Source organism: Cervus canadensis, chromosome 24 (assembly GCF_019320065.1).
Source record: "Cervus canadensis isolate Bull #8, Minnesota chromosome 24, ASM1932006v1, whole genome shotgun sequence".
Classification (NCBI taxonomy): Eukaryota; Metazoa; Chordata; class Mammalia; order Artiodactyla; family Cervidae; genus Cervus; species Cervus canadensis.
In genome coordinates, this window is record NC_057409.1 from 3,128,803 (window position 1) to 3,156,112 (window position 27,310).

A 27,310-nucleotide genomic window follows, 5' to 3' on the forward strand; every position below is an offset into this window, starting at 1 on the left:
GAAGTTCTGAGACGTGCAGCTTTTCGTGTTGATTTCTTGGGCTGATTCCGTGACTAATCACCCTGCCTCACACCCAGAGAGAAACGCAGCCACACAGACAGACAGCTTTCTTCTGTGCTGTCTGTCCTACCCCCTCAGTCTCTGCAGAAAAAGATGGCTTAACCCTACAGTTCAGACAAGCCACCTTGCTAGTGTCTAAGCTTGTGGTCTAAGGAAAGACCATCCATTCTTTCTTCTATCCATACATTCTACTATCCCTCCATCCAGCCAACAAACACTAAATGCCCACCATCTGTCCATCAGCGTTGCAGATGCTGGGAAACAATGGTGAAGAAGCCAGACAACAGCCCTACCCTCATGGCGCTTACGAGAAAGGCCTTGAACAACTGGCCCAACTATGACACTGACCTTCTCCTTATAAGATCCTTGACTGTGTTCTTAGGACCAAAGACAGTTTTGTTTTGCTTTGAAGTAGCACTGAGCTCTTGCCTCTTTGTATTTGAAATTGAAGTTCAGAGAAGTTAGGTGACTTGACATCACAAGTGTCTTGGAGACAGGATGAGAGTCCGGGTTTCCCGGTTCCCAGGAGTTTCCCATTTCCCCACGACCACCATGGCCCTGCAGCACTCAGGGCCCGCGTCCTGTGTGCCCCTCTGTTTTCAGCACTTGACCTGGGTTATTTCACTCAATCCTCACCACCGCCCTATGAGGGAAAGAGTACTGTGGTTCCCATCTGATGCCCAAGGAAACTGAGGCAGAGACACTCAGCAACTTGCCAATGAATTTTAACACCAGGCAGGCAGACCCCCCAACACTCCCAGTTCTTGGTCCTTCAGTTCAGTTCAGTCGCTCATTCGTGTCCGACTCTTTGCAACCCCATGGACTGCAGCACGCCAGGCTTCCCTGTCCATTACCAACTCCTAGAGCTTGCTCAAACTCATGTCCATGGAGTCGGTGACGCCATCCAGCCACCTCATCCTCTGTCGTCATGGTCCTTGGTTCTTCATTAATAAGGACAGAGCTGGGCATGACAACAGTAGCCACCACCACCCTGGGCGTCATTTTCTCAACCACAGGCTTCCGCTTTACCCTGACGGCCGACAATGTGCTGTTTTATTTGTTGGGTTCTTGTTTGTTTTTTACAAATTGAAGGTCTGTGGCAACCCTGCATCCAGCGTCTATCAGTGCCATTGTTTTCCAACAGCATTTTAAAATTAAAGTTTGTCCATTGGATTTTTTCAGTTCAGTTCAGTCGCTCAGTCGTGTCCGACTCTGTGTCACTCCATTTTAGACATGGTGTTATTATACACTTAATAGGCTACAGTATAGTGTAAATATAACTTTTAGATGCACCAAGAAACCACAAGGAGTCATGTGACTTGCTTCATTGTGGCGGCTGGAGCTGAACCTGCCATCTCTCCGAGGCCCACCTGTGTCCGATGAGGGCCATCTGGATGGTTTGAGGGGCTACCTACCTCTGCCTTCTGGGGAACTTTTGAGCTCTTCCACCTGCTCCCATGGGGAGTCCTGGTGTGACACTGACCCTGCTCCTATTTGTAGACGCCAGCATCTGGAGGGGCTTTGAGACAAACCAAAGGCACCCCTCAGATGCTGTCAGAGACTGGTATGCTTTAGACATGCGTGCTCAGTTGCTGAGTAGTCTCTGACTCTTTGTGACCCCATGGACCTCTCTGTCCACGGAATTTTCCAGGCAAGAATACTGGAGTGGGTTGCCATTTCCTCCCCCAGGGGACCTTCCCAACTCAGGGATTGAATCTGCATCTCCTGAGTCTCCTGCCTTGGCAAGCAGGTTCTCTACCGCTGCGCCACCTGGGAAGCCGGCATAGACATGAGGGATTATTATATTCCTGTGGGGATGCCTCTGCATGCCTCCAACTCCCAGGGGTAAAATCTGAGAAGGTTTTTGTTAACAGCACTTATTTTAGAATCTCGGCTCTGCCACTTAACAGCTTAGGCCAGTGACTTTACCTCTCTGAGCCTCAGTTCGCTCATCCGTGAAGTGGGAATGTCTACATGAAAGGATGGTGATGAGGGTGCTGTGAAACAATGTTTGACAAGGACCAGGTACAGTCACCAGCATGAACAGGTGCTTAGCAAGTGGTGGTTACTCTCAAGAGAAATTTAAAAGGCAATGCCAGTCTGAAACTCCAATACTTTGGCCACCTGATGCAAAGAACTGACTCATTTGAAAAGACTCTGATGCTGGGAAAGATTGAGGGCAGGAGGAGAAGGCGATGACAGAGGATGAGATGGTTGGATGGCATCACCGACTCGATGGACATCAGTCTGAGTAAACTCCGGGAGTTGGTGATGGACAGGGAGGCCTGGTGTGCTGCAGTCGATGGGGTCACAAACAGTCGGACACGAATGAGCGACTGGACTGAACTGAACTGAATGCCAGTTTAGAGGCTGCCTACGAGAACGCCCTGGGAGGGCATGAAGTACCAGACGACGATAGTACAGACAGGCCACTTCAAACCCACTCTAACTATTCTGTGAGAGCCCGGCCAAGGTCACCCACAGCAAAGGGCGGTGAGATAAGGTGTTCTGGGTGCTCACGGGCGCTCAGAAGGGCTGTGATTGGCAGATGCAGGCAGGTGGCGGGCTAGGATACCTGTGGCTCTGGGAGACGGAAGGGAGAGTTCGGCACACACAGTAGCTGCTTCCCCCCGTGATAAGGCCGTGGGACAGACAGCTGGCCAGGGAGGCCGGAGACCTCATTCCTACCGGAAGGCCAGCTGCCACTGTGTGCTTCCGGGAAAGTCCCTTCCCCTCTTGGGGGCTCAGTTGCTGGAAATATGAGTCTCATCCAAGAGGACCCTGACCCGAAAGATGGGAACAAAGGCCCCCAGCGCCCCTCAGGGGGCAGGGAGGACTCCAAGTCTGCATGGCCCCCAGCAGTCACCTGGGCTCACAGCAAGGGCTCGGGACCCGGCACTCTGCCATTATCATGATGATCACGTGAGCGTGTGTGTGTGTGCTGACCAGCTACGCTGCTCTCCTGAAACCTGTGCCTCAGACCTCCCGGCAAACCACCCCAAGAGCCAAGAGCGTCCAGGACGATTGAATATTATTACTCTTCCCTCATTGCAGTTTGCAAAAATAAAAGGGATTCCGCTGAGGATTCTCAGACCAACTCCACCACGTCCTCAGACCACAGCTCAGCCACAAGGCCTCATCAGCTAAACAGAAGCGTTTCTTCAGGGACTGCCCTGGTGGTCCAGTGGGTAAGAACCTGTGCTCCCAATGCAGGCGGCCTGCATTCGATCCCTGGTTGCGGAACCAGATCCTGCATGCTGCAACTAAGACACCCCCGTGCAGCGAAGATCCTGAGAGTCCCAGGTAAGACCCAGTGCCAGGCTGTGCTGCGCTCAGCTGTGTCTGACTCTTTGCGACCGCCAGGCTCCTCTGTTCCTGGGGATTCTCCAGGCAAGAATACTGGAGTGGGTTTGCCATACCCTCCTCTAGGGGATCTTCCCAACCCAAGGACTGAACCCAGGCCTCCCAGTGCAGCCAAAATAAATAAATAATCTTTTTTTAGAAGAAGACGTGTTACTTCAGTCTGTGCCCCGCTGAAAGTAGGGGCTGGGCCAGATCACCCTTGGGTGATCCCCATTCAGCGCTGAGATACGGAGTTAAAACTTTCGCGTGGCTGGAAAAGGGCTGGGCTTTGAGCTTTAGAGCTGCGCTTCTCAGACTGTAAACGCCACGGGAACTGCCCAGGACCCTGTGGGCGTGCGGAGCTTGCGCGGCTCCAGGCCCCGTGGCCCTCCTCTGAGCGCTCTCTCCTGCCCACGCTCCTGCGTGTGCTTCACCTACTAGTGAAATTCTGTTCTCCTTCCTCCTCTTCTCACCCCTGCAACCCCCCACGAGCCAGAGTTTCGGTGGGGACTTGGGGAAACTTCTCCTATTTTTAAAAAGTGTTTATTTGGCTGAGTTGGTCTTAGTTGTGGGATGTGGGGTCTTCCGTTGAGGTGTGCAGGCTCTCTAGTTATGGCGAGTGGGCTTAGCTGCCCCATGGCATGTGGGATCTTAGTTCCCTGACCAGGGATTGAAGACATGTCCCCTCCATCACAAGGCCAATTCTTAACCACTGGACCACCAGGGAAGTCCCTGAAACGTCCCTTTATTACATGGTGCGGAAGCTGTTAGAATGTCATTTTCAATTCTGTGTTCCTTCTCCCTGATGTCAGCAGAACAGATCTTGGAGGGCAAGAGCCAGGCTCCAGAGCTACTGAGAAGGTGATACCGGAGGGTGTGGTGACGAATCAGTAAAACCGCAAGAAGCATCACGCCGCTGGCGCTTGGCGTGAAAGGAGACCTCCCCAGCCCCCCACGCTATTGGCTTCCTTCTCCTTTCTTGCACTGAAAAGGCCACAGCATGGGACCATAGGGGCAACACCCAGCCCTGGCTTCCCTGGCTGAGGTGCAGACACGTGCCCACAATTTACAGAGCTTAGAAACTATCAACTCACCATCCTTGAGTGAGAAGCTCAGAAGGTCCTGAGGGAAAAGTAACAGGAATTAGCAATAGGTTGATATATAACCAGCCTGCTCATTGGACATATATTTACTGACTCTTAACAATAGGTGGGAAAACAAGGCAGACAAAACACCTTTGCCCCACATTTGAGTGGCAAGCCAGACAAACAAGCAGGCACATAACCAAATACATGTGTAAGAATTTCAGGGAGTCAGATGAAGGCGGGGAAGGGCTGTTTCAAATCTGCTCTGTTGGCACCGAGAGCCTGGGTCAAGCGTCTGCCTGCTTCAAAATGCACACAGAGCAGGTAGGTGAGTGACATGCCCAAGGACACAGAGCAAAGCTGATGCTTCCGAAAAGAGGCACCGCAGCTTAATGGTCAGGAGCATGGGCTTTGGAGTCAGATGGCCGAGGTCCAAACCAGCTGTGTGACCTTGAACAAGTTACTAAACTTCTCTGTGCCTCAATTTCCTCGTCTATAAAATGGGGATGATCACTTTACCTACCTAACAAAATGGCTTTGAGAATTAAATGAGTTCATGTGAGTAAAGGTACTAGCATATAAGAAGCACTGTTTAAGTAATAAATCAATAGTAAATATTCAATAATGATAATTCAACACTAGCTATGATTGTCATATCATCAGATATTACGATGCAATACTTAATCTTTGAACTCCCCCCACACAACTAGAAGTGACATTCAGGCTGACTCTGAGGGGAAGATGCCTACTTTCCCCAGCAGCTGCTACCTGGGCAGTGGGTGTACCTGAGTGATCACCAGTGGGTCATCCTTCAAGACAGGGTCCTTCAACAACACCTGAGCAAACACGTCTGCTCCTTCACCTCCCAGACCACTGGCAAAAGCAGTCATGGTAGGCAAGACGGCTTCAGACAGGTCCAGCCACTTCACCAGGCCAGCCACAAAGTCCGTGCAGAAGGACCTGCAAGACAAACCCAGCTGAGATCCTGGACCACACAACTCACAAGATGAGATACATTAAGGGACGTGAAGAGCTGGCATCTACGAAAACCATGGCAACTGTGGCCCATGGAATATACGGAGAGCCAAACCCGATTTCAGGACAGTGGACCTGAGCTGACTCCACCAACACTTTGACCACAGGAGCTGATAAACCACAGGAATGACGGCAATGAGCAGTTAGTTCCTGACCAAACACCCTGAGCCCAGCCTGCCCTGAGGGCTCTGAAATAAAAAATGAGCAAGACGGGTCTTGGATGAGAAGCTCATCGACGGGTAGAGACCCAGATGGAACTAACTGACCTAGCGCCGTGGGACACGCTAGGACAGAGGCAGGAATCCAGCCCTGATGAGTCCAGAGAGGAGGCCCCGAATCCACCTGGGAGGTGAGGGGCAGCGACCAGAAAAGGCTTCCTGCAGATGGAGACCTCCTGCTGTTGGAAATGGCCACGGATAGGCTTTCTAGAAATACGTCGGCTGCCTCAGAAGTAGACAAAGTGCGGAGGAAGTCTGTCCTCCCACTGTGCCCACCACCACCATGGGAATCTCTGTCCATAGTGAGTATTTCAGCTGAGTCCCATGGGGTCCCTGAGTGGGGGATGGATGGGGTACTCCAGGGCAGAAGGGACCAGGAGATGCAGGAAGCCCACGGCATCTTGGGGGGACTTCCCTGGTGACTCAGATGGTAAAGAATCTGCTTGCAATGCAGGAGACCCAGGTTTGATCCCTGGGTGGGGAAGATCCCCTGGAGAAGGGAATGGCTACCCACTCCAGTATTCTTGCCTGGAGAATTCCACGGACAGAGGAGCCTGGTGGGCTAGAGTCCATGAGGTCTCAAAGCGTCAGACATGACTGAGTGACTAACACTTTTTCACTTTCGTGGCATCTTGGGGACCCCGGCAGAGCCCACATCAGGCTTTGGTTCCAAGCTACCACTGGGATGTGGAGCAGGAGAATCAGACGGGAGATGATTAGACAAGTTCCAAGAAAAGGTTTCCCAGAAACAAGCTGAGTTTCCTGGTCGTGGGGGTGACCTTAGGAGGCACCCCACTGACCCCGCTTGGCTCTGGTCTCCATGGATCCTAGGCAGCACACCAATCCATTCCTCAGAGCTGCTGCCGCCAAAGCCCAAGCAGAGAGGTCTCTGCAGGGCGGGCCGTGCAGGTGGGTGCGGGACTCAGGTGCAAATCCTGGGAACACCACCATTTTGGTCCAGCTCCCCAGGAAGTAGCTCTGAAATTACTGGGGATTCTCTGGGGTCAACACCTGTGGATGGGCAGGGAGGATGAAGAACTCGGTGGGCAGGAGGGAGCTGAGATCCAGTCTCAACAGAAGTCTCAGCTGACCCTGTGGGGAGATCTGAAGATGGGGTGACCCCTGAGAGCTGCCCCCAGTGGGGCGAGAGGGCTGGGCCTTCACCCTCACGTCAGAGAGTCATTGGACAACAGCTGCCCCAGGAAGCGGGCAGAACCCTGGGCAGGGTGGCTCTCTGCAGCTGAGGCAGGCCCAGGCCACGCGGGCAGCCCCCACAACAGCCGGGGAAAACGTCCCTCACTGCTGAGCGAGGCTGTGAAAGTAACTTGGCCTCTCTGTGCCTCAGTTTCCGTATCTGCAAAGGGGTGTAATAGACCAACTTCGTAAAACTGCTTGAGGATTAAATGAGAAGCTACATATAAAGCACCCCAAGCAAGGCCTGGCATGCAGTAGATAATTAATGTTGGTCAGCATCACTATTTTATTTAAAATTAAAGGAAAAAAAAAGTATTTATTCATTTGGCTGCACTGGGTCTTAGCTGCAGCGTGTGGGATGTGGTTCCCTGACCAGGTGTTGAACCTGATCCCCCTGCATTGGAAGCGCAGAGTCTTAGCCACTGGACCAACAGGGAAGTCCCAGCATCACTATTTTATTTACAAGGTGACCAACGGAGGCAGTGAAGGGGGCTGAGCTGGGCTTTGAAATCTGACCCCGGGGAGAGCCCGGCTCCCTCGGTGACCGGCTTCACGGCCTCCTTCACTCCTCCCAGCTTTGTCTTCCTCTGTTGTAAAGTGAGGATGATGACAGGGCTGCTTCAGAGATTGGCTGGAAAGATTAAATCACAAGATAAAAGCACCTGGCACACGATAACCCTCAATAAATGTCAGCTACTGCTATTACAATCATTATGATTTACCCCGCTGGAATTACTGGAATTACCCTGGGGTGATGTGTGGGTGTGAATGGGGGGGGCAGGGATGACTAAGTGAATCAAGTATTATTTATGCATCAACATGTATGCAGAAAGGGCTTGGGGCTGAGGGCAGTGGCGTGGCCTGGCCCTTTGTCCACGGAGAAAGTCTGGGATGTAGAGAAGCATCTCATCACAAGAGTGGAAGGGTAAAGAGTGTGAACTCTGATTCAAATCCAGCTTTGCCATGAGGTGTGTGATCTTGGGAAGTTACTTAGCCTCTCTGTGCCTTGGAAACACTGGCGAGAAGGATGAAACCTATTTCATAGGGTTATTGAAAGGATTAGCTAAGTTAATAGGTGTCATGCGCTTAGAACAAGACTGGCACATGCAAAGCCCTATTTGGTGTTTCTTTGGATAAACAAATGAATGAGAATATACGCAAAGTGCCAGTGTAGCAATCTATTAAATAGGGAACTAGCACTGCTGAGCCACCAGGGAAGCCCTGTAGAATGGCAGGGTCTTGGTAAATGCTTCTCATGTGGTTGGTGAAGAATAGTGGGGTGGGTAGTCATTTCCTACTCCAGAGGATCTTTCCGACCCAGGGATTGAACTCAGTCTCCTGCGTTGCAGGCAGACTCTTTACCATCTGAGCCACCAGGGAAGCCCCAGTCAGAACATAACAAAACAATCAATGGCAACATAATTCATGGCGATCGCAGAGCAACTATCCGCCAGCCCCTGTAGCTGGTGCTCCATACACACGGGCTCACTGACTTCCGGATACAACCCCACAAGGGCAGGAAGCACTATTTTTACCTCCATTCGAGAAACAAGGACGATACTCAGACCCACAGAAGTTAAGTGACAGCTCCAGGGTTCAAGGCCCCAAGTCTCAGGCTCCAGAGGCCATGTGGAACCACTGCAGAGACCGCCCCCTCCCCAGTGTGCTTTGGGCCTTAAGACGACCGAGATCAACCGTGTGGAAAGAGGCGCACGTGCAACCCACTGCAGTATCCTTGCCTGGAGAATCCACGGACAGAGGAGCCTGGCGGGCTACACAGGACCGCAAAGAGTCGGACAGGACTGGAGTGACTCAACACGCACACACGCTCAGCTTTAGGAAGGAAACACCCCCAAGGCAAATGCTTCCGGCTCAGCCACAGACACGTGTGCTTAAGACCAGACTTGGATTTGGGGGGGGGGGGTGGGCACACCCTCCCAGGTGGTGCCCAGCACAGGTCTGGCACACAGTTCAGGTTCATAAATATTTCTTTATGTGAACAAAGTACGCAAAACTCTTCCCCGGTGTATCTACCGGCTTATCAGGTAGGGATTTATCAGATCAGGGAAGCTTCTGGGAAGATAAGAGCTTCCTAAGTATGGCAGAGGTATGGGCTGGAGCAGGAAGAGAGTTGGACCCTTGCTTGCTCGGGAACAGAATACCCAACGAGATACATTCTAACCTCCAGAAAGAAAGGAAAGAAAGAAAGAAACCAGGACTTTCCTGTTGGCTCAGACAGTAAAGCGTCTGCCTACAATGCGGGAGACCTGGGTTCAATCCCTGGGTTGGGAAGACCTCCTGAAGAAGGAAATGGCAACCCACTCCAGTACTCTGGCCCGGAAAATCCCATGGACGGAGGAGCCTGGCAGGCTACAGTCCATGGGGTCGCAGAGAGTCGGACACGACTGAGCGACTCCACTTTCCTTACTTTCTGTGCCAGGCTCTGCAGGGGCCATCCACACATCCTGCCCCAGGCCCACCGTCTCTGACGGATGGCCGCTTCTCAGCAGCAGTGATTCCCCAGCCCCTTCTTCTGGGCCAGCAGAAGCCCCCTCCCATGATGGAGACACAGAATGACAAGTGTTTTTAGTTTTTCTGTGCCCCCCTTGCAGGCAAGGCTAGTGTATCTGACTGGCTCCAACCAATGACATAAAGGGGGAAGCCTTCGCAGGGTATCCTGGGAGAGAGCTCCTCCCTAATGAGAGAGACTTGCAGAGCATCCTTGTCCTCCCCTTTCTGGCCTTGAGTCTTATTCTGGAGGGTGTGATGTACGGCACTGCAGCAGCCGTTCTGTGATCAGGAGAGGGAGGCCAAGAGAACTACAGGGACGCCAACCCAAAGGCTTTTTGAGGTGCTGTATCAACCCTGACACTCTCTTCCTTTTGATTTCTCATCAAGTGAGAAAAACCTCTTATTATTTAAATTTCTTTTAGTACAGTGTCCTGTTACTTACAGCCCAAAGTCCCTGACTGGTAGGGTAAGTTCTAGTTCATTTTATAGATAAGGAAACTGACCAAATAAAGTAAGTCATGGAGTTAGTAAGCATTAACATTTATTGAGTGCCTACTGTGGGCCAAACACTGTGCTACATGCTTTACGTACATCATCTCATTTGATTCTGGTAACTACCCTGCAGGGTGGGCATTATTGCCCCCTTCTACAGATGAAGACACTGATGCTTCAGTTCAGTTCAGTTCACTCGCTCAGTCGTGTCCGACTCTTTGCGACCCCATGAATCGCAGCACGCCAGGCCTCCCTGTCCATCACAAACTCCCGGAGTTTACTCAAACTCATGCCCATTGAGTTGGTGATGCCATCCAGCCATCTCATCCTCTGTCGTCCCCTTCTCCTCCTGCCCCCAATCCCTCCCAGCATCAGGGTCTTTTCCAATGAGTCAACTCTTTGTATCAGGTGGCCAAAGTATTGGAGTTTCAGCTTCAGCATCAGTCCTTCCAGTGAACACCCAGGACTGATCTCTTCAGGATGGACTGGTTGGATCTCCTTGCAGTCCAAGGGACTCTCAAGAGTCTTCTCCAACACCACAGTTCAAAAGCATCAACTTTTCGGCGCTCAGCTTTCTTCACTGTCCAACTCTTACATCCATCCATGACCACTGGAAAAACCATAGCCTTGACTAGACAGATCTTTGTTGGCAAAGTAATGTCTCTGCTTTTTAATATGCTGTCTAGGTTGGTCATAACTTTCCTTCCAAGGAGTAAGCGTCTTTTAATTTCATGGCTACAGTCACCATCCGCAGTGATTTTGGAGCCCCAAAAAATAAAGTCTGACACTGTTTCCACTGTCTCCCCATCTATTTCCCATGAGGTGATGGGACCAGATGCCATGATCTTAGTTTTCTGAATGTTAAACTTTAAGCCAACTTTTTCACTCTCCTCTTTCACTTTCATCAACAGGCTTTTCAGTTCCTCTTCACTCTCTGCCTTAAGGGTGGTGTCATCTGCATATCTCAGGTTATTGATATTTCTCCCGGCAATCTTGATTCCAGCTTGTGCTCCTTCCAGCCCAGTGTTTCTCATGATGTACTCTGCATGTAAGTTAAATAAGCAGGGTGACAATATACAGCCTTGACGTACTCCTTTTCCTATTTGGAACCAGTCTGTTGTTCCATGTCCAGTTCTAACTGTTGCTTCCTGACCTGCATACAGGTTTCTCAAGAGGCAGGTCAGGTGGTCTGATATTCCCATCTCCTTCAGAATTTTCCACAGTTTATTGTGATCCACACAGTCGAAGGCTTTGGCATAGTCAATAAAGCAGAAATAGATGTTTTTCTGGAACTCTCTTGCTTTTTCAATGATCCAGCGGATATTGGCGATTTGATCTCTGGTTTCTCTGCCTTTTCTAAAACCAGCTTGGACATCTGGAAGTTCTCGGTTCACGTATTGCTGAAGCCTGGCTTGGAGAATTTTCAGCATTACTTTACTACCGTGTGAGATGAGTGCAATTGTGCGGTAGTTTGAGCATTCTTTGGGATTGCCTTTCTAGGGATTGGAATGAAAACGGACCTTTTCCAGTCCTGTGGCCACTGCTGAGTTTTCCAAATTTGCTGGCATATTGAGTGCAGCACTTTCACAGCATCATCTTTCAGGATTTGAAATAGCTCAACCAGAATTCCATCACATCCACTAGCTTTGTTCGTAGTGATGCTTTCTAAGGACCACCTGACTTCACATTCCAGGATGTCTGGCTCTAGGTGAGTGATCACACCATCGTGATTATCTGGGTCATGAAGATCTTTTTTGTACAGTTCTTCTGTGTATTCTTGCCACCTCTTCTTAATAACTTCTGCTTCTGTTAGGTCCATACCATTTCTGTCCTTTATTGAGCCCATTTTTGCATGAAATGTTCCCTTGGTATCTCTAATTTTCTTGAAGAGATCTCTAGTCTTTCCCATTCTGTTGTTTTCCTCTATTTCTTTGCATTGATCGCTGAGGAAGTCTTTCTTATCTCTCCTGACTATTCTTTGGAACTCTGCATTCAAGTGGGAATATCTTTCCTTTTCTCCTTTGCTTTTTGCTTCTCTTCTTTTCACAGCTATTTGTAAGCCCTCCTCAGACAACCATTTTGCCTTTTTGCATTTCTTTTCCATGGGGATGGTCTTGATCCCTGTCTCCTGTACAATGTCACGAACCTCCATCCATAGCTCATCAGGCTCTCTGTCTATCAGATCTAGTCCCTTAAATCTATTTCTCACTTCTACTGTATATACATAAGGGATTTGATTTAGGTCATACCTGAATGGTCTAGTGGTTTTCCCCACTTTCTTCAATTTAAGTCTGAATTTGGCAATATGGAGTTCATGATCTGAGCCACAGTCAGCTCCAGGTCTTATTTTTGCTGACTGTATAGAGTTTCTCCATCTTTGGCTGCAAAGGATATAATCAATCTGATTTCGGTGTTGGCCATCTGGTGATGTCCATGTGTAGAGTCTTCTCTTGTGTTGTTGGACTGATGCTTAGGGAAGCTAAATAACCTGCCAGGGGTCACGTGTCATCGGAAAGTGGCAGGGGTAGGATTTGAACCCAGATCTAAGTCCAAATCCCGTGGTTTGTCTCCTGTGCTAACAGAGTCTGTATTTCTCCACTCCTTCCTTTCACAAATCTTTACTGTCTTTGCTCCACCAAGCTGTGTGCAAGGCACTGGGAACTCGGAGATGAACAGGGCAGTTCCTGCCCTCCAGGGACAGGCGGGGGGTTGCCAGGATGGGCAAAGCTACAGTGCAGTGTGACGGCGGTCATGGTGACAGGTCCCTGGACAGACAGGCGGAGATGCATCCCGTCAGGGAGGTGGGGAGGGTCTGGGAAGGCTTCCTGGAGGTGACCCCCATGGAGATGAATACGCGCAAGTGTTTGGTCCAGTGAGAATGACAAAGATTTAAAAAAACAAAAAAAGCCCAGCTAAGACTCAAGGCACAGAGGAGTTTACTCACAGGGGTCCATGCTGGGACTGAGGGGGCACGGTTCTTGAAGAAATGCAGATGCGAAAACTTCCTGCCATTTCCTGTCCCCCACAACCCACCACTTCCTGTTTCAGCAACACTATCTGCGTCCTCCGAGGCCCTCCGCCCAGTTTGGGGCCTCCGTCTGCCCCTCCACAGCACCTGAGCTGCCCCCAACCCCAGAAAAGGCGGCCTCACCTTTGTTCCTCCACCTCTGGATCACTGTCCTGGTTTCTCCAAACAGCTTCACCAGCTTTCCAACAACCGGCCCTCCAAACTCTCCCCCCTGCAAATCACTGAAGGCCAAGCCCATGCTCTTAGCCACTCTGCTATTCCGACTCTGAACACCAAGTCTCACTGAACCTATCCCCCATCGTGGCACTTAGCCCATCCATTTGCTCTTAAAACTAGTCATCTGGGGACTTCCCTGGTGGTCTAGTGGTTAAGAATCTGCCTTCCAATGCAGGGGACACAGTTCGATCCCTAGTCCTGGAATATTCCACATGCAAGGGCTTCCCCGGTGGCTCAATTGGTAAAGAATCTGCCTGCAATGCAGGGGACCTGGGTTTGATCCCTGGGTCGGGGAGATCCCCTGGAGAAGGGGAAGGCTACCCACTCCAGTATGCTGGCCTGGAGAATTCCATGGTCTATAAAGTCCCTGGGGTCTCAAAGAGTCACACATGACTGAGTGACTTTCCCTTTCACTTTGGGGAATGAAGCCCGCACACTGCAACTACTGAAGATGGCACGCCCTAGAGCCTGTGCCCGGCGATAGGAGAAGCCGAGGCAATGCACACCGCGGTTAGGGAATAGCCCCCGCTCCCTGCAACTAGAGAAAGCCCAGGCGTAGTAACGAAGACCGGGCACAGTCATAAATAAATAAATAACTAAACAAAAATGAAAACGAAACAAAACACGAAAACCCAGGCACCTGGTTTTAGCCCCCTGACTGTCAGCACCAGGAGGACAGGAGCCAGGCCTTGCTTTCTTTTGCTTTCTCCACAGGGCCTTGCACAATCCTCAGTACACAGTAGGTGCTCACTGAATGCACAGACATCTTGTCCCACTATCAGGGGGTGTCCTCCTTGAGTGCAGGGCAGAGGAGGCCCTGTTGATCTTATTCACGTACACTTTCCATGTGCTTCAAGCAGCGCCTGGTGAAACAAGTGCTCCTTAAATGCCTTGAAGGTATAAATGAGTGGGTACCGAATGAGGGCGTGCCCGTCCCCCTACGATGCTGCAAGTTCCTTAAAGGCAAGGACAACGGCTTTCTCCTCTTTGTACCATCTGGTAGCACCTGGAAGGCCGCCTGGCTGCCAGAAATCCTCTCCTTGAAACAGCATGACCATCCCTCTGTGAGACAGAAGCACTCACCTTTGCTCGGGCTCTGGAAAGAGCTCGGACAAGGAGATGCCACAGAGGGCAGCGTAGGTGAAGCGGTTGGCCTCGGTTAGCTCCCGGCCCGTGGGCGGACGTGGCTCCCCCTCCACACCCGGCTCAGCCGCCCGGGGCAGCCTCAGGCCTGACCCGTCTCTTGTGGCCATTTCCAGTCCTGCAGGGAAAAACCCCAGTGAGAAACTGCTTTCAGCAGGTTGGCAAAGCCTCCTTCAACAGGACACAGAAACTACCCATCATAAAAGAAAAAATGGATAAATCAGCCCTCATTCAAATGATAAACTTCTAGTTATCATCTTTAAGAGACTGGAAGGTAGCTGTGGGGGAGGGGGGAGGGGGGAGATATTTTCTTTTTTAATACATTTTTTTTCCATTTATTTTTATTAGTTGGAGGCTAATTACTTTACAATATTGTAGTGGTTTTTGCCATACACTGACATGAATCAGCCATGGATTTACATGTATTCCCCATCCCGATCCCCCCTCCCACCTCCCTCTCCACCCAATCCCTCTGGGTCTTCCCAGTGCACCAGCCCCGAGCACTTGTCTCATGCATCCCACCTGGGCTGGTGATCTGTTTCACTCTTGATAATATACATGTTTCGATGCTGTTCTCTCTAAACATCCCACCCTCGCCTTCTCCCACAGAGTCCAAAAGTCTGTTCTGTACATCTGTGTCTCTTTTTCTGTTTTGCATATAGGGTTATCGTTACCATCTTTCTAAATTCCATATATATGCATTAGTATACTGTATTGGTCTTTATCTTTCTGGCTTACTTCACTCTGTATAATGGGCTCCAGTTTCATCCATCTCATTAGAACTGATTCAAATGAATTCTTTTTAATGGCTGAGTAATATTCCATGGTGTATATGTACCACAGCTTCCTTATCCATTCGTCTGCTGATGGGCATCTAGGTTGCTTCCATGTCCTGGCTATTATAAACAGTGCTGCGATGAACATTGGGGTGCACGTGTCTCTTTCAGATCTGGTTTCCTCAGTGTGTATGCCCAGGAAGTGGGATTGCTGGGTCATATGGCAGTTCTATTTCCAGTTTTTTAAGAAATCTCCACACTGTTTTCCATAGCGGCTGTACTAGTTTGCATTCCACCAACAGTGTAAGAGGGTTCCCTTTTCTCCACACCCTCTCCAGCATTTATTGCTTGTAGACTTTTGGATAGCAGCCATCCTGACTGGCGTGTAATGGTACCTCATTGTGGTTTTGATTTGCATTTCTCTGATAATGAGTGATGTTGAGCATCTTTTCATGTGTTTGTTAGCCATCTGTATGTCTTCTTTGGAGAAATGTCTGTTTAGTTCTTTGGCCCATTTTTTGATTGGGTCATTTATTTTTCTGGAATTGAGCTTCAGGAGTTGCTTGTATATTTTTGAGATTAATCCTTTGTCTGTTTCTTCATTTGCTATTATTTTCTCCCAATCTGAGGGCTGTCTTTTCACCTTACTTATAGTTTCCTTTGTAGTGCAAAAGCTTTTAAGTTTCATTAGGTCCCATTTGTTTAGTTTTGCTTTTATTTCCAATATTCTGGGAGGTGGGTCATAGAGGATCTTGCTGTGATTTATGTCGGAGAGTGTTTTGCCTATGTTCTCCTCTAGGAGTTTTATAGTTTCTGGTCTTACATTTAGATCTTTAATCCATTTTGAGTTTATTTTTGTGTATGGTGTTAGAAAGTGTTCTAGTTTCATTCTTTTACAAGTGGCTGACCAGTTTTCCCAGCACCACTTGTTAAAGAGGTTGTCTTTTTTCCATTGTATATCCTTGCCTCCTTTGTCAAAGATAAGGTGTCCATAGGTTCGTGGATTTATTCTGGGCTTTCTATTCTGTTCCATTGATCTATATTTCTGTCTTTGTGCCAGTACCATACTGTCTTGATGACTGTGGCTTTGTAGTAGAGTCTGAAGTCAGGCAGGTTGATTCCTCCAGTTCCATTCTTCTTTCTCAAGATTGCTTTGGCTATTAGAGGTTTTTTGTATTTCCATACAAATTGTGAAATTATTTGTTCTAGTTCTGTGAAAAATACCATTGGTAGCTTGATAGGGACTGCATTGAATCTATAGATTGCTTTGGGTAGAATAGCCATTTTGACAATATTGATTCTTCCAATCCATGAACACGGTATGTTTCTCCATCTGTTTGTGTCCTCTTTGATTTCTTTCATCAGTGTTTTATAGTTTTCTATGTATGGGTCTTTTGTTTCTTTAGGTAGATATACTCCTAAGTATTTTATTCTTTTTGTTGCAATGGTGAATGGTATTGTTTCCTTAATTTCTCTTTCTGTTTTCTCATTGTTAGTGTATAGGAATGCAAGGGATTTCTGTGTGTTAATTTTATATCCTGCAACTTTACTATATTCGTTGATTAGCTCTAGTAATTTTCTGGTAGAGTCTTTAGGGTTTTCTATGTAGAGGATCATGTCATCTGCAAACAGCAAGAGTTTCACTTCTTCTTTTCCTATCTGGATTCCTTTTACTTCTTTTTCTGCTCTGATTGCTGTGGCCAAAACTTCCAACACTATGTTGAATAGTAGTGGTGAGAGTGGGCACCCATGTCTTGTTCCTGATTTTAGGGGAAATGCTTTCAATTTTTCACCATTGAGGTAATGTTTGCTGTGGGTTTGTCATATATAGCTTTTATTATGTTGAGGTATGTTCCTTCTATTCCTGCTTTCTGGAGAGTTTTAATCATAAATGGATGTTGAATTTTGTCAAAGGCTTTCTCTGCATCTATTGAGATAATCGTATGGTTTTTATCTTTCAATTTGTTAATGCGGTGTATTACATTGATTGATTTGCGGATATTAAAGAATCCTTGCATTCCTGGGATAAAGCCCACTTGGTCATGATGTATGATTTTTTTAATATGTTGTTGGATTCTGTTTGCTAGAAATTTGTTAAGGATTTTTGCATCTATGTTCATCAGTGATATTGGCCTGTAGTTTTCTTTTTTTGTGGCATGTTTGTCTGGTTTTGGAATTAGGGTGATGGTGGCCTCATAGAACGAGTTTGGAAGTTTGCCTTCTTCTGAAATTTTCTGGAAGAGTTTGAGTAAGATAGGTGTTAGCTCTTCTCTAAATTTTTGGTAGAATTCAGCTGTGAAGCCATCTGGTCCTGGGCTTTTGTTTGCTGGAAGGTTTCTGATTACAGTTTTGATTTCCTTGCTTGTGATGGGTCTGTTAAGATCTTCTATTCCTTTCTGATTCAGTTTTGGAAAGTTATACTTTTCTAAGAATTTGTCCATTTCTTCCAAGTTGTCCATTTTATTGGCATAGAGCTGCTGGTAGCAGTCTCTTATGATCCTTTGCATTTCAGTGTTGTCTGTTGTGATCTCTCCATTTTCATTTCTAATTTTGTTAATTTGGTTCTTCTCCCTTTGTTTCTTAATGAGTCTTGCTAACGGTTTCTCAATTTTGTTTATTTTTTCAAAAAACCAGCTTTTAGCTTTGTTGATTTTTGCTATGGTCTCTTTAGTTTCTTTTGCATTTATTTTTGCCCTAATTTTTAAGATTTCTTTCCTTCTACTAACCCTGGGGTTCTTCATTTCTTCCTTCTCTAGTTGCTTTAGGTGTAGAGTTAGGATATTTATTTGACTTTTTTCTTGTTTCTTGATGTAAGCCTGTAATGCTATGAACCTTCCCCTTAGCACTGCTTTTACAGTGTCCCCTAGGTTTTGGGTTGTTGTGTTTTCATTTTCATTTGTTTCTATGCATACTTTGATTTCTTTTTTGATTTCTTCTATGATTTGTTCATTATTCAGAAGCACATTGTTTAGCCTCCATATGTTTGAATTTTTAATATTTTTTTTTCCTGTAATTGAGATCTAATCTTCCTGCACTGTGGTCAGAAAAGATGACTGGAATGATTTCAATTTTTTTTTTGAATTTCCCAAGGCTAGATTTATGGCCCAGGATGTGATCTATTCTGGAGAAGGTTCCATGTGTGCTTGAGAAAAAGGTGATATTGATTGTTCTGGGGTGAAATGTCCTATAGATATCAATTAGGTCTAGCTGGTCCATTGTGTCATTTAAGGTTTGTGTTTCCTTGTTAATTTTCTGTTTAGTTGATCTATCCATGGTTGTGAGTGGGGTATTAAAGTCTCCCACTATTATTGTGTTACTATTAATTTCCTCTTTCATACTCGTTAACGTTTGCCGTACATATTGCGGTGCTCCTATGTTGGGTGCATATATATTTATAATTGTTATATCTTCTTCTTGGATCGATCCTTTGATCATTATGTAGTGTCCTTCTTTGTCTCTTTTCACAGCCTTTATTTTAAAGTCTATTTTATCTGATATGAGTATTGCGACTCCTGCTTTCTTTTGGTCTCCGTTTGCGTGAAATATTTTTTTTCTAGCCCTTCACTTTTAGTCTGTATGTGTCCCTTGTTTTGAGGTGGGTCTCTTATAGACAGCATATATAGGGGTCTTGTTTTTGTATCCATTCAGCCAGTCTTTGTCTTTTGGTTGAGGCATTCAACCCATTTACATTTAAGGTAATTATCGATAGGTATGGTCCCATTGCCATTCACTTTGTTGTTTTGGGTTCACGTTTATACAACCTTTCTGTGTTTCCTGTCTAGAAAAGATCCTTTAACATTTGTTGAAGAGCTGGTTTGGTGGTGCTGAATTCTCTCAGCTTTTGCTTGTCTGTAAAGCTTTTGAATTCTCCTTCATGTCTGAATGAGATCCTTGTTGGGTACAGTAATCTAGGTTGCAGGTTATTCTCTTTCATTACTTTAAGTATGTCCTGACATTCCCTTCTGGTCTGAAGGGTTTCTATTGATAGATCAGCCATTATCATTATGAGAATCCCTTTGTGTGTTATTTGTTGTTTCTCCCTTGCTGCTTTTAATATTTGTTCTTTGTGTTTGATCTTTGTTAATTTGATTAGTATGTGTCTTGGGGTGTTTCACCTTGGGTTTATCCTGTTTGGGATTCTCTGGGCTTCTTGGACTTGGGTGGCTATTTCCTTCCCCATTTTAGGGAAGTTTTCAGCTATTATCTCCTCGAGTATTTTCTCATGGCCTTTCTTTTTGTCTTCTTCTTCTGGGACTCCTATGATTCGAATGTTGGGGTGTTTCACATTGTCCCAGAGGTCCCTGAGGTTGTCCTCATTTCTTTTGATCCTTTTTTCTTTTTTCCTCTCTGCTTCATTTATTTCCACCATTTTATCTTCTACCTCACTTATCCTATCTTCTGTCTCTGTTATTCTACTGTTGGTTCCCTCCAGAGTGTTTTTATCTCATTTATTGCACTATTCATTTTTAATTGACTCTTTTTTATTTCTTCTAGGTCCTTATTAAACGTTTCTTGCATCTTCTCAATCTTTGTCTCCAGGCTATTTATCTGTAACTCCATTTTGTTTTCAAGATTTTGGATCATTTTTATTATCATTATTCTAAATTCTTTTCAGGTAGATTCCCTATCGCCTCCTCTTTTGTTTGACTTGGTGGGCATTTTTCATGTTCCTTTACCTGTTGGGTATTTCTCTGCCTTTTCATCTTGTTTAGATTGCTGTGTCTGGAGTGGGCTTTCTGTATTCTGGTGGTCTGTGGTTCCTTTTTATTGTGGAGGTTTCACCCAGTGGGTGGGGTTGGATGATTGGCTTGTCAAGGTTTCCTGGTTAGGGAAGCTTGTGTCAGTGTTCTGGTGGGTGGAACTGGATTTCTTTTCTCTGGAGTGCAATGGAGTGTCCAGTAGTGAGTTTTGAGATGGGTTTATGTGTTAGGTGTGACTTTGGGCAGCCTGTATGTTGACGCTCAGGGCTATGTTCCTGCGTTGCTGGAGAATTTGCGTGGTATGTCTTGCTCTGAAACTTACTGGCTCTTGGGTGGTGGTTGGCTTCAGTGTAGGTATGGAGGCTTTTGGACGGTCTCTTATTACTTAATGTTCCATGTAGTCAGGAGTTTTCTGGTGTTCTCAGGTTTTGGGCTTAAGTCTCCTGCCTCTGGATTTCAGTCTTATTCTTCCAGTAGTCTCAAGACTTCTCCAACTATACAGCACTGATAATAAAACTTCTAGGTTAATGGTGAAAAGATTCTCCCCAGTTAGGGACACCCAGAGAGGTTCACAGAGTTACATGAAGAAGAGGAGAGGGAGGAGGGAGATAGAGATGAGCAGGAGGAGAAAAAGGGGGGACTCAAGAGGAGAGAGACAGATCTACGCAGTTCTCTGTTCCTGAAGTGTTCTCTGTAGCCCAGACACCCACAGAGATTCACAGAATTGGATTGGGAAGAGAAGGGGAAGGGAGGAAATAGAGGTGATCTGAGGGAGAAAACGGAGAGTCAAAAGTGGGAGAGAGTAATCAACACACTCCTGAATAAAAATGGGTACTGAAAAATGGATTCTTAAATGTCCAAAATTGATATCAAGTACTGAAAAACAAAGATTAAAAATCTAGAGTAGAGGTTAGATTCTTAAAAATACAATATTAAAAACAAAAACACAAAAAAGTTTAGAAATATATATGATGTTAGGTTTAAAAATAGGGCCTCCTTTTTTTTTTGCAAGGTTATAGTGAAATGAAAATGAAAATTAAGGAGTAATAGAGGAGTAATAGAGGACGTTAAAAGAAAATGAGAAAAAAAGAAAAAAAAGTTTTTTTCCAATTAAAAAACTAGTAAAAATATATGAAAATGAAAATGAAAGTAAAGGAGTAATGGAGGAGTAATAGGGAATTTTAAAAGAAAATAAAAGAGAAAAAATTAAAAAATAAAGAAAAGAAAAAAAAAAGTAAAAACATATCTAGGAATTTCTCTGGAGCTGTTGCGGTCAGTGTGGGTTCAGTTCAGGTTCAGATAGCTCCTCGTTCCAGCTTACACTTCTCGATCTCTTCAGGACCCTTCCGGTGTAGTCGGTGTTACCTGCAGGGATTTTAATCTGTTGCACTGGTCCCTTCTGAAGCGGTTCCCTTTGTTTATTTGGCTTCTGTTTGCCGGTCTCTTCAGTGTCTAATTCCCGCCCTGACACAGGCGGGCGGAGGTGGTCTCTTGCTCAGGTTTGCTGGTTCAGTCCTGCTGCGGGGAGGGAGGGGCGCTGCAGACAGATATCGCTGTGTGTGGGGAGCACTTGCAGTGTTCTGGCCACACTGGGTTTGCCCCCCTCACGGGTGTGTGCTCTCCCCGTCCACACTGCTCAGGCTCCCAGCTGCTCTATATGGAGCGGGCCCTGCATTGCGTGTGGTTCCAGTTTTTGGGTTCTCCACAAAAGCGTGGACTCAGTTGGGCCTGCGTTCTGTGCCTTCCCCGGCCCGAGCAGCTCAGGCAGCCAGGAGCTTGACGGGCGCACTCTCCCCGGGTGCGGCGCACCTTCTCCCCTCCACGGTCCCAGCCTCAGCTTCCGCATGCGCCGGTTGGGTGCGCCTTGCATCTGTTCTGGGGAGCTGGCCTCTAGCCGCGACCCTCCCGGCGGATGTCGACCATCCAGAATCTCAGGAAGTCTTTGGTTAGAAACTGGAGGCCTGTTTGCAGTTTGGTTTGCCCCTTTCCCCTCCCCTCTGCCTCCTGCCTCCGGCGGGGGTGGGCCAGTCTGCCACCAGCTAGCTCTTCTCTGGGATCACTCAGTCCCTTTGTTCTGCGAACGGCCAGCAGTGTGTTCGGGCCGGTTAACTTTCTCTCTCTCTTGCTATCCCACAGTTTAAGTTGCTATCTCACGTTAGCTCCCTCCGATTGCCCTCAGGGCATTCGGGCCCGGTCCTTACCCCAAGCAATGCTGCCTGCTCCTCTCCGTTCCGCCCCCACTTGCTGGTGGCGGATGCGGGCATCTGGGGTACCTTTCTGCTGGGAGTTGCTTTTAGGCATGTAATCTGTGGGTTTTATTTATTTTTCCTCCCAGTTAGGTTGCCCTCCGAGATTCAAAAACTTCCCCCAGACCTGCCAGTGAGAAGGTTTCCTGGTGTTTGGAAACTTCCTCTATTATGACTCCCTTCCCGGGACGGATCTCCGTCCCTAGCTCTTTTGTCTCCCTTTTTCTTTTATATTTTGTCCTACCTCCTTTCGAAGACGATGGGCTGCTTTTCTGGGCGCCTGATGTCTTCTGCTAGCGGTGAGAAGTTGTTTTGTGAAGTTTGCTCAGCGTTCAAGTGTTCTTTCGATGAATTTGTAGGGGAGAAAGTGGTCTCCCCATCCTATTCCTCCACCATCTTAGCTCAGGTCTCCGGGAGATATTTTCAAATGTGTTTATCACAAAGGCTTAGTATCCCCAGAATAATAACAACTCTTCCAAGTCACTAAGAAAAAGAAACAAAGCAAATTTAAGATCAGCAAAGACCTGAATAGGTACTTCACAAAAGATATCATGTGTCTTCACAAAAGTGGTCTATAAGCACATGTAGAGGTGTTCAACATCATCATGGATCAGAGAAACAGAAATAAAAACCCTGGTAAGACACGGCTACTCACCCATGAGAATGGCTAAACTTAAAAACCTGACTACACCAAGTGTTGCTAAAGATAAAAGACAGACAGAACTTGCAAACGTACTGGCAGGAGTGTAAATAAGCCACTGAGGACACGGAAATGAAAAACTCCAGTGAGGGACGTCCCTGGTGGTCCAGCGGCTTGGACTCCACTCCCCCAGGGCAGGGGGCCTGGGTTCAATCCCTGGTTGGGGAACTAGATCCCACATGCTGCAACCAAGGGCTCAAATGCTGAAGCTAAAGATCCTGCAACTAACACGTGACCCAGCCAAACAAATTTTAAAAGGAAAAAAAGCCCAAGTCTCATGAGACACTACCGTTCGCCTATCAGAATGGTTAAAACTAAAACAGACCTATAATACTAGAGAATAAGGAGCAAACAGAACTTTCATACACAGCTGGTGAAAATGTAACTTGTTACAACCATGGGCAAAATGGTCTCACTTTATCCACTAAAGCTAAACAAATGTCTTCCCTACACCCCAGCAATTCCACTCCTGAGAAACGAGGGCTTATGTTCCCCAAAAGACATGTACATGAATGCTCAGAGAAACTTCACTCATCATAGTCGTAAATGAAACCACCCACATGTTCATCCACAGTAGAATGGACAGCCTATGTCTATTCATACCATGGAACGCTACACAGCAGCGAAAAAGAACAAAGTCTGAGTCACAGACTTCAACATGCGTGAATCTTAATGATAAGCAGACAGTCATTCGCTAGAGTATATACTGTAGAATTACGTTTATATGAACCTGAAGAATAGGTCAAACCAATCTATAGTGAGAAGGGTCAGAAGAGGGGTTGCCATTGGGAGGAATATTGGTTCCGAAGGGATATAGAAAGGCTTCTAGGTGATGACAATGTTCTATATCTTGACCCAGGTGGTGATTACACTGGTATAAATGTATTTTAAAACCCACTGAACTGTATACTTAAGATGTGTGTATTCGGGGCACTTCTCCGGTGGTCCAGTGGTTAAGCATCTGCTTTCCAATGCAGGAGACGTGAGTCCGACCCCTGATTGGGGAACCAAGACCCCACATTCTGCAGGGTAACTAAGCCCACGCTCCGCAACCACTGAGCCCGAGCTCCCGGGAGCCCACGCGGCACCCGAGGGAAGGCTGCATGCCACGAACACCCAGCGCGGCCACGAAAAGGGGCGGGGGGGGTAGGGTCTCCCCCCCTCCCTCTGCCCCTCGTTGACTCCGTTCTTCTCTTCCAGGGGCTGAAGTGGGTGGAGGGGAGGCGGGGTGGGGACAAACCAAGCCAAGCCAGGCCTCCAAGGGCCCTGGGAGGCGGGTACCGGGAAGGGTGGCCAGCCGTGACCACAGGTACTGTGGATGCAAAGGCAGGCCCAGGACCAGACAGACGGTGTGAGCCCACGGGGCTCCTTCTCACAGGCGTGGGGCTCTGGGAAACTCAGTCTTCCTGCACTTAGATTCCTTCACCTGCAAATGGACCATGATAGTAGGTGTCTGGAAGATCTGTGCAAGCAACACCACCGCCATGCAAGTCAGTATCTATACGGCACTGAAAACAAAGCTTGGCACTGGGCTTATACTACATAAACGCTAAAGAAATAAATGTGTAAAATAACCAATAAATACACGCTCAGCACAGTGCCTGGCACACAGCAAAGGTGCATAAGTAAGAGGAAGAGGCAACAAAATGGAGCTGTTGCTGGATGCCAGGCCCCAGGACTGCAGTTTTAACGCACACGGTCTCAGCCGGCTCTGCAAGACAGGTACTAACACAGTGTTGAGTTTCTCCCTGTTCCTGGGGGAACAGGCTCAGAGGAGAAGGATCTGGACCGGGTCATATGCCAGAAAAAGGCAGAAAAGGACCCAAAGCTAGACATCTTAGCCAGGCACATCACCCACCATCTCTTGTTATTTTTTGTTTTGCACCATCTCTGTTTTAAACATTCGTCTTATTGCCCCAAGATTTCTAGTCTAATACCCATATGCCACACTGAGTTTGGCCCACAGATTCATTCTCATCTAGCTGAGCAATAAAATCTTTTGTTCTCAAAATATTACATCTATGGAGGGATTATTAAAAAGTTGGTCGGCAACTAATATTGCATCCGTTTTTCAAAATAACTCTGAGCTAGTTAAAAGCCACAGACCACCATCTGGACAGCAGGTAACAGTTTGCAAAACACTTTAAATCCCTTTAATTCTTACAATTACCATGAAAGGTTAAGTAGCATGTGAGGCATTATGATTCTCTCCTGTAACTGTAAGCTCAGAGAGGTCAAGTGATTTCCCCAGGGTCACACAATAAGTATGTGATGAAAATCAAGCCAGACTTTGGCTCCAAACCTCATGTTCTCTACTTTGCATCAGGCACAGGGATTCTCCTCCCCTTATGTCAGATGGAGAAAATGAGGCCCAGAGTGTTTAAGACCTTGTCCAATGTCACCCAGGAGGACTGGCCTCCAGTGGTTGCTCCAGGAACCCAAGTTCCAGATCTGTTTGTAGTGGATTTCCCTGGCTCCTTGTAGTCCTAGGGGCTCTCAAGAGTCTTCTCCAACACCAGAGTTCAAAAGCATCAATTCTTCAGCACTTAGCCTTCTTTACAGTCCAACTCTCACATCCATACATCACTACTGGAAAAACCTTAGTTTTGACTAGACAGATCTTTGTCGGCAAAGTAATGTCTCTGCTTTTTAATATGCTGTCTAGGTTGGTCATAGCTTTTCAAGGAGAGCAAACCAGTCCATCCTAAAGGAAATCAGTCCTGAATATTCACTGGAAGGACTGATGCTGAAGCTGAAATTCCAATACTTTGGCCACCTAATGCAAAGAACTGACTCATTGAAAAAGACCCTGATGCTGGGAAAGATTGAAGGCAGGAGGAGAAGGGGACGACAGAGGGTAAAATGGTTGGATGACATCACTGACTCAATGGACATGAGTTTGAGCAAGCTCTGGGAATTGGTGATGGACAGGGAAGCCTGGCGTGCTGCAGTCCATGGGGTTGCAAAGAGTTGGACACGATTGAGTGACTGAACTGAACTCCCTGGCTCAGATAATCAGCACAGACCATGGCAGTGGATAAAGGAGACAGTAACAAACCATGAACTAAGACCATGACCAAGGCAGTGCCCGGCCTTGATGTCAGCAGACTTGGCAATTCCGACTACCTTTAATCAACACCACCAAGTGCCGTTTGGAGACTGCAGTAATTGCTGCTGTTACCCAGAGGAGCCCAAGATGGTATTTTATTGGGCTTGTATTTGGGAAAGCCCATGTTAGTTCTCAGCTCAAGAAGAAACAGCCTTCTAATCAGAGACTCCTAAGCTGGCCTGCCTCTAACCATGGGGGAAGGAGTGTGTGCTGAGTGCACGAAGAACTCAGCTCAGGCCAAATTCATCCATTCATTCATTCGTTCATTCATTCGTTCAACAAAATACACTCACGACGCCCCTATAAATCCATTCTCTGCACAACAGCCCGAGCGGCCTTGTCATACATAGCGGTCATGTCACTCACCTGCTGAAAGTCCTCCAGAGGCCTCCCATCGCCCCAGCATGAAGGCCAGTCCTTTCATGGAAGTCTACACAGTCCTGATCTGGCCTCTGCCCACCTCTAAACCCCAGCTTGTACACCCCATGACCACCTTGTTCACTGCACTATAGCCACACTGGCTGTCTTTTCGCTCTTCAAATACGCAAGCTGATCCTCCCCCTGGGCCTTTGCATCTGCTGTCCTCCCAGCCCGGGACACTTTACATTTGTCCTTCACATCATTCTGGCTTCAGCCCAAATGTCACCTCCTCTGAGAAGCCTTCCCTGATCCCCCAGGCCAAGCTACTCTGCTTCTCTAACCTAGCACCCCTGTTCTATTTCTGTAATACTTATTTCCATCTTAAGTAATATATTTTTAGATTATTTGTTGACTTGTGTACATAAGTAGAATGTAAACTTCTTGAGGCAGGCCCCTGGTTGTTTCTTCACTGCTGTAGCCCTAGCTTTCTGAGCCAGCCGTGGAATATGGTAGGTGTTCAATTGCTACTTGCTGGATGAATGAAGAAGGGTATATGATGCAGCATGCCCTGTTCTGGGCAGCCTTGGGGCAGATCACGGGACAAAACTGACAAATTCCCTGCCCTCAAGGGGCTCACATTCAGGTGGGAGACAGGCAATACTACACCGATACGGCATAATTATAATAATTTAAGTAACTTGCCCATGGTCACATAGTTACTAAGTGGTGGAACTGAGATTTTTTCACTCAGAGGAACTGAATGCAGGATCCATGCTCTTAACAGTCCACTAAATAAGTAATAAGTAATAAGTGAAAGTAACTCTATGGACTGTAGCCTGCCAGACTCCTCTGTCCATGGGATTCTCCAGGCAAGGATACTGGAGTGGGTAGACATTGCCTTCTCCAGGGGATCTTCCCCACCTGAGGGGTGAACCCAGGTCTCCTGCATTACAAGTGGATTCTTTCCCATCTGAGTCACCAGGGAAGCCCAATAAGTAAGTGAGTAAATAAATAGATAAATATTCAGTTGGGCAGTGACTGTCAGGGGAGAACAACCAGGGTGAGGGGAGTATGAAGTGATGAGGAAGGAGGGGG

General features: G+C 47.2%; 2 protein-coding genes across 5 annotated transcripts in view; both read right to left on the minus strand.

Annotated features, from left to right (window-relative positions):
* Positions 1 to 22,350, minus strand: part of TMCO4 (transmembrane and coiled-coil domains 4) — a 91,603-nt gene extending 69,253 nt beyond the window's left edge. For 2 of the 4 annotated variants that reach the window (XM_043444594.1, XM_043444595.1), the window contains exons 1-4: positions 21,166 to 21,226; positions 14,265 to 14,442; positions 5,273 to 5,447; positions 4,497 to 4,524 (exon numbers count right to left, since the gene is read on the minus strand). In XM_043444594.1, coding sequence (XP_043300529.1) covers positions 4,497 to 4,524; positions 5,273 to 5,447; positions 14,265 to 14,434 — 373 coding nt within the window. In that variant the 5' untranslated portion in view covers positions 14,435 to 14,442; positions 21,166 to 21,226. Of the gene's footprint in view, positions 1 to 4,496; positions 4,525 to 5,272; positions 5,448 to 14,264; positions 14,443 to 21,165; positions 21,227 to 22,290 lie in introns of those variants that run through there. The other 2 variants (XM_043444593.1, XM_043444592.1) reach the window with 2 other exon arrangements.
* Positions 22,351 to 22,354: 4 nt separating this feature from the next.
* The window catches only part of LOC122426740, a 20,223-nt gene continuing 15,267 nt past the window's right edge, over positions 22,355 to 27,310 (minus strand). Inside the window, exon 6 of the mRNA XM_043445867.1 lies at positions 22,355 to 22,529. Within this exon, the coding sequence (XP_043301802.1) occupies positions 22,493 to 22,529 (37 nt within the window). The 3' untranslated portion in view covers positions 22,355 to 22,492. The remainder of the gene's footprint in view (positions 22,530 to 27,310) is intronic.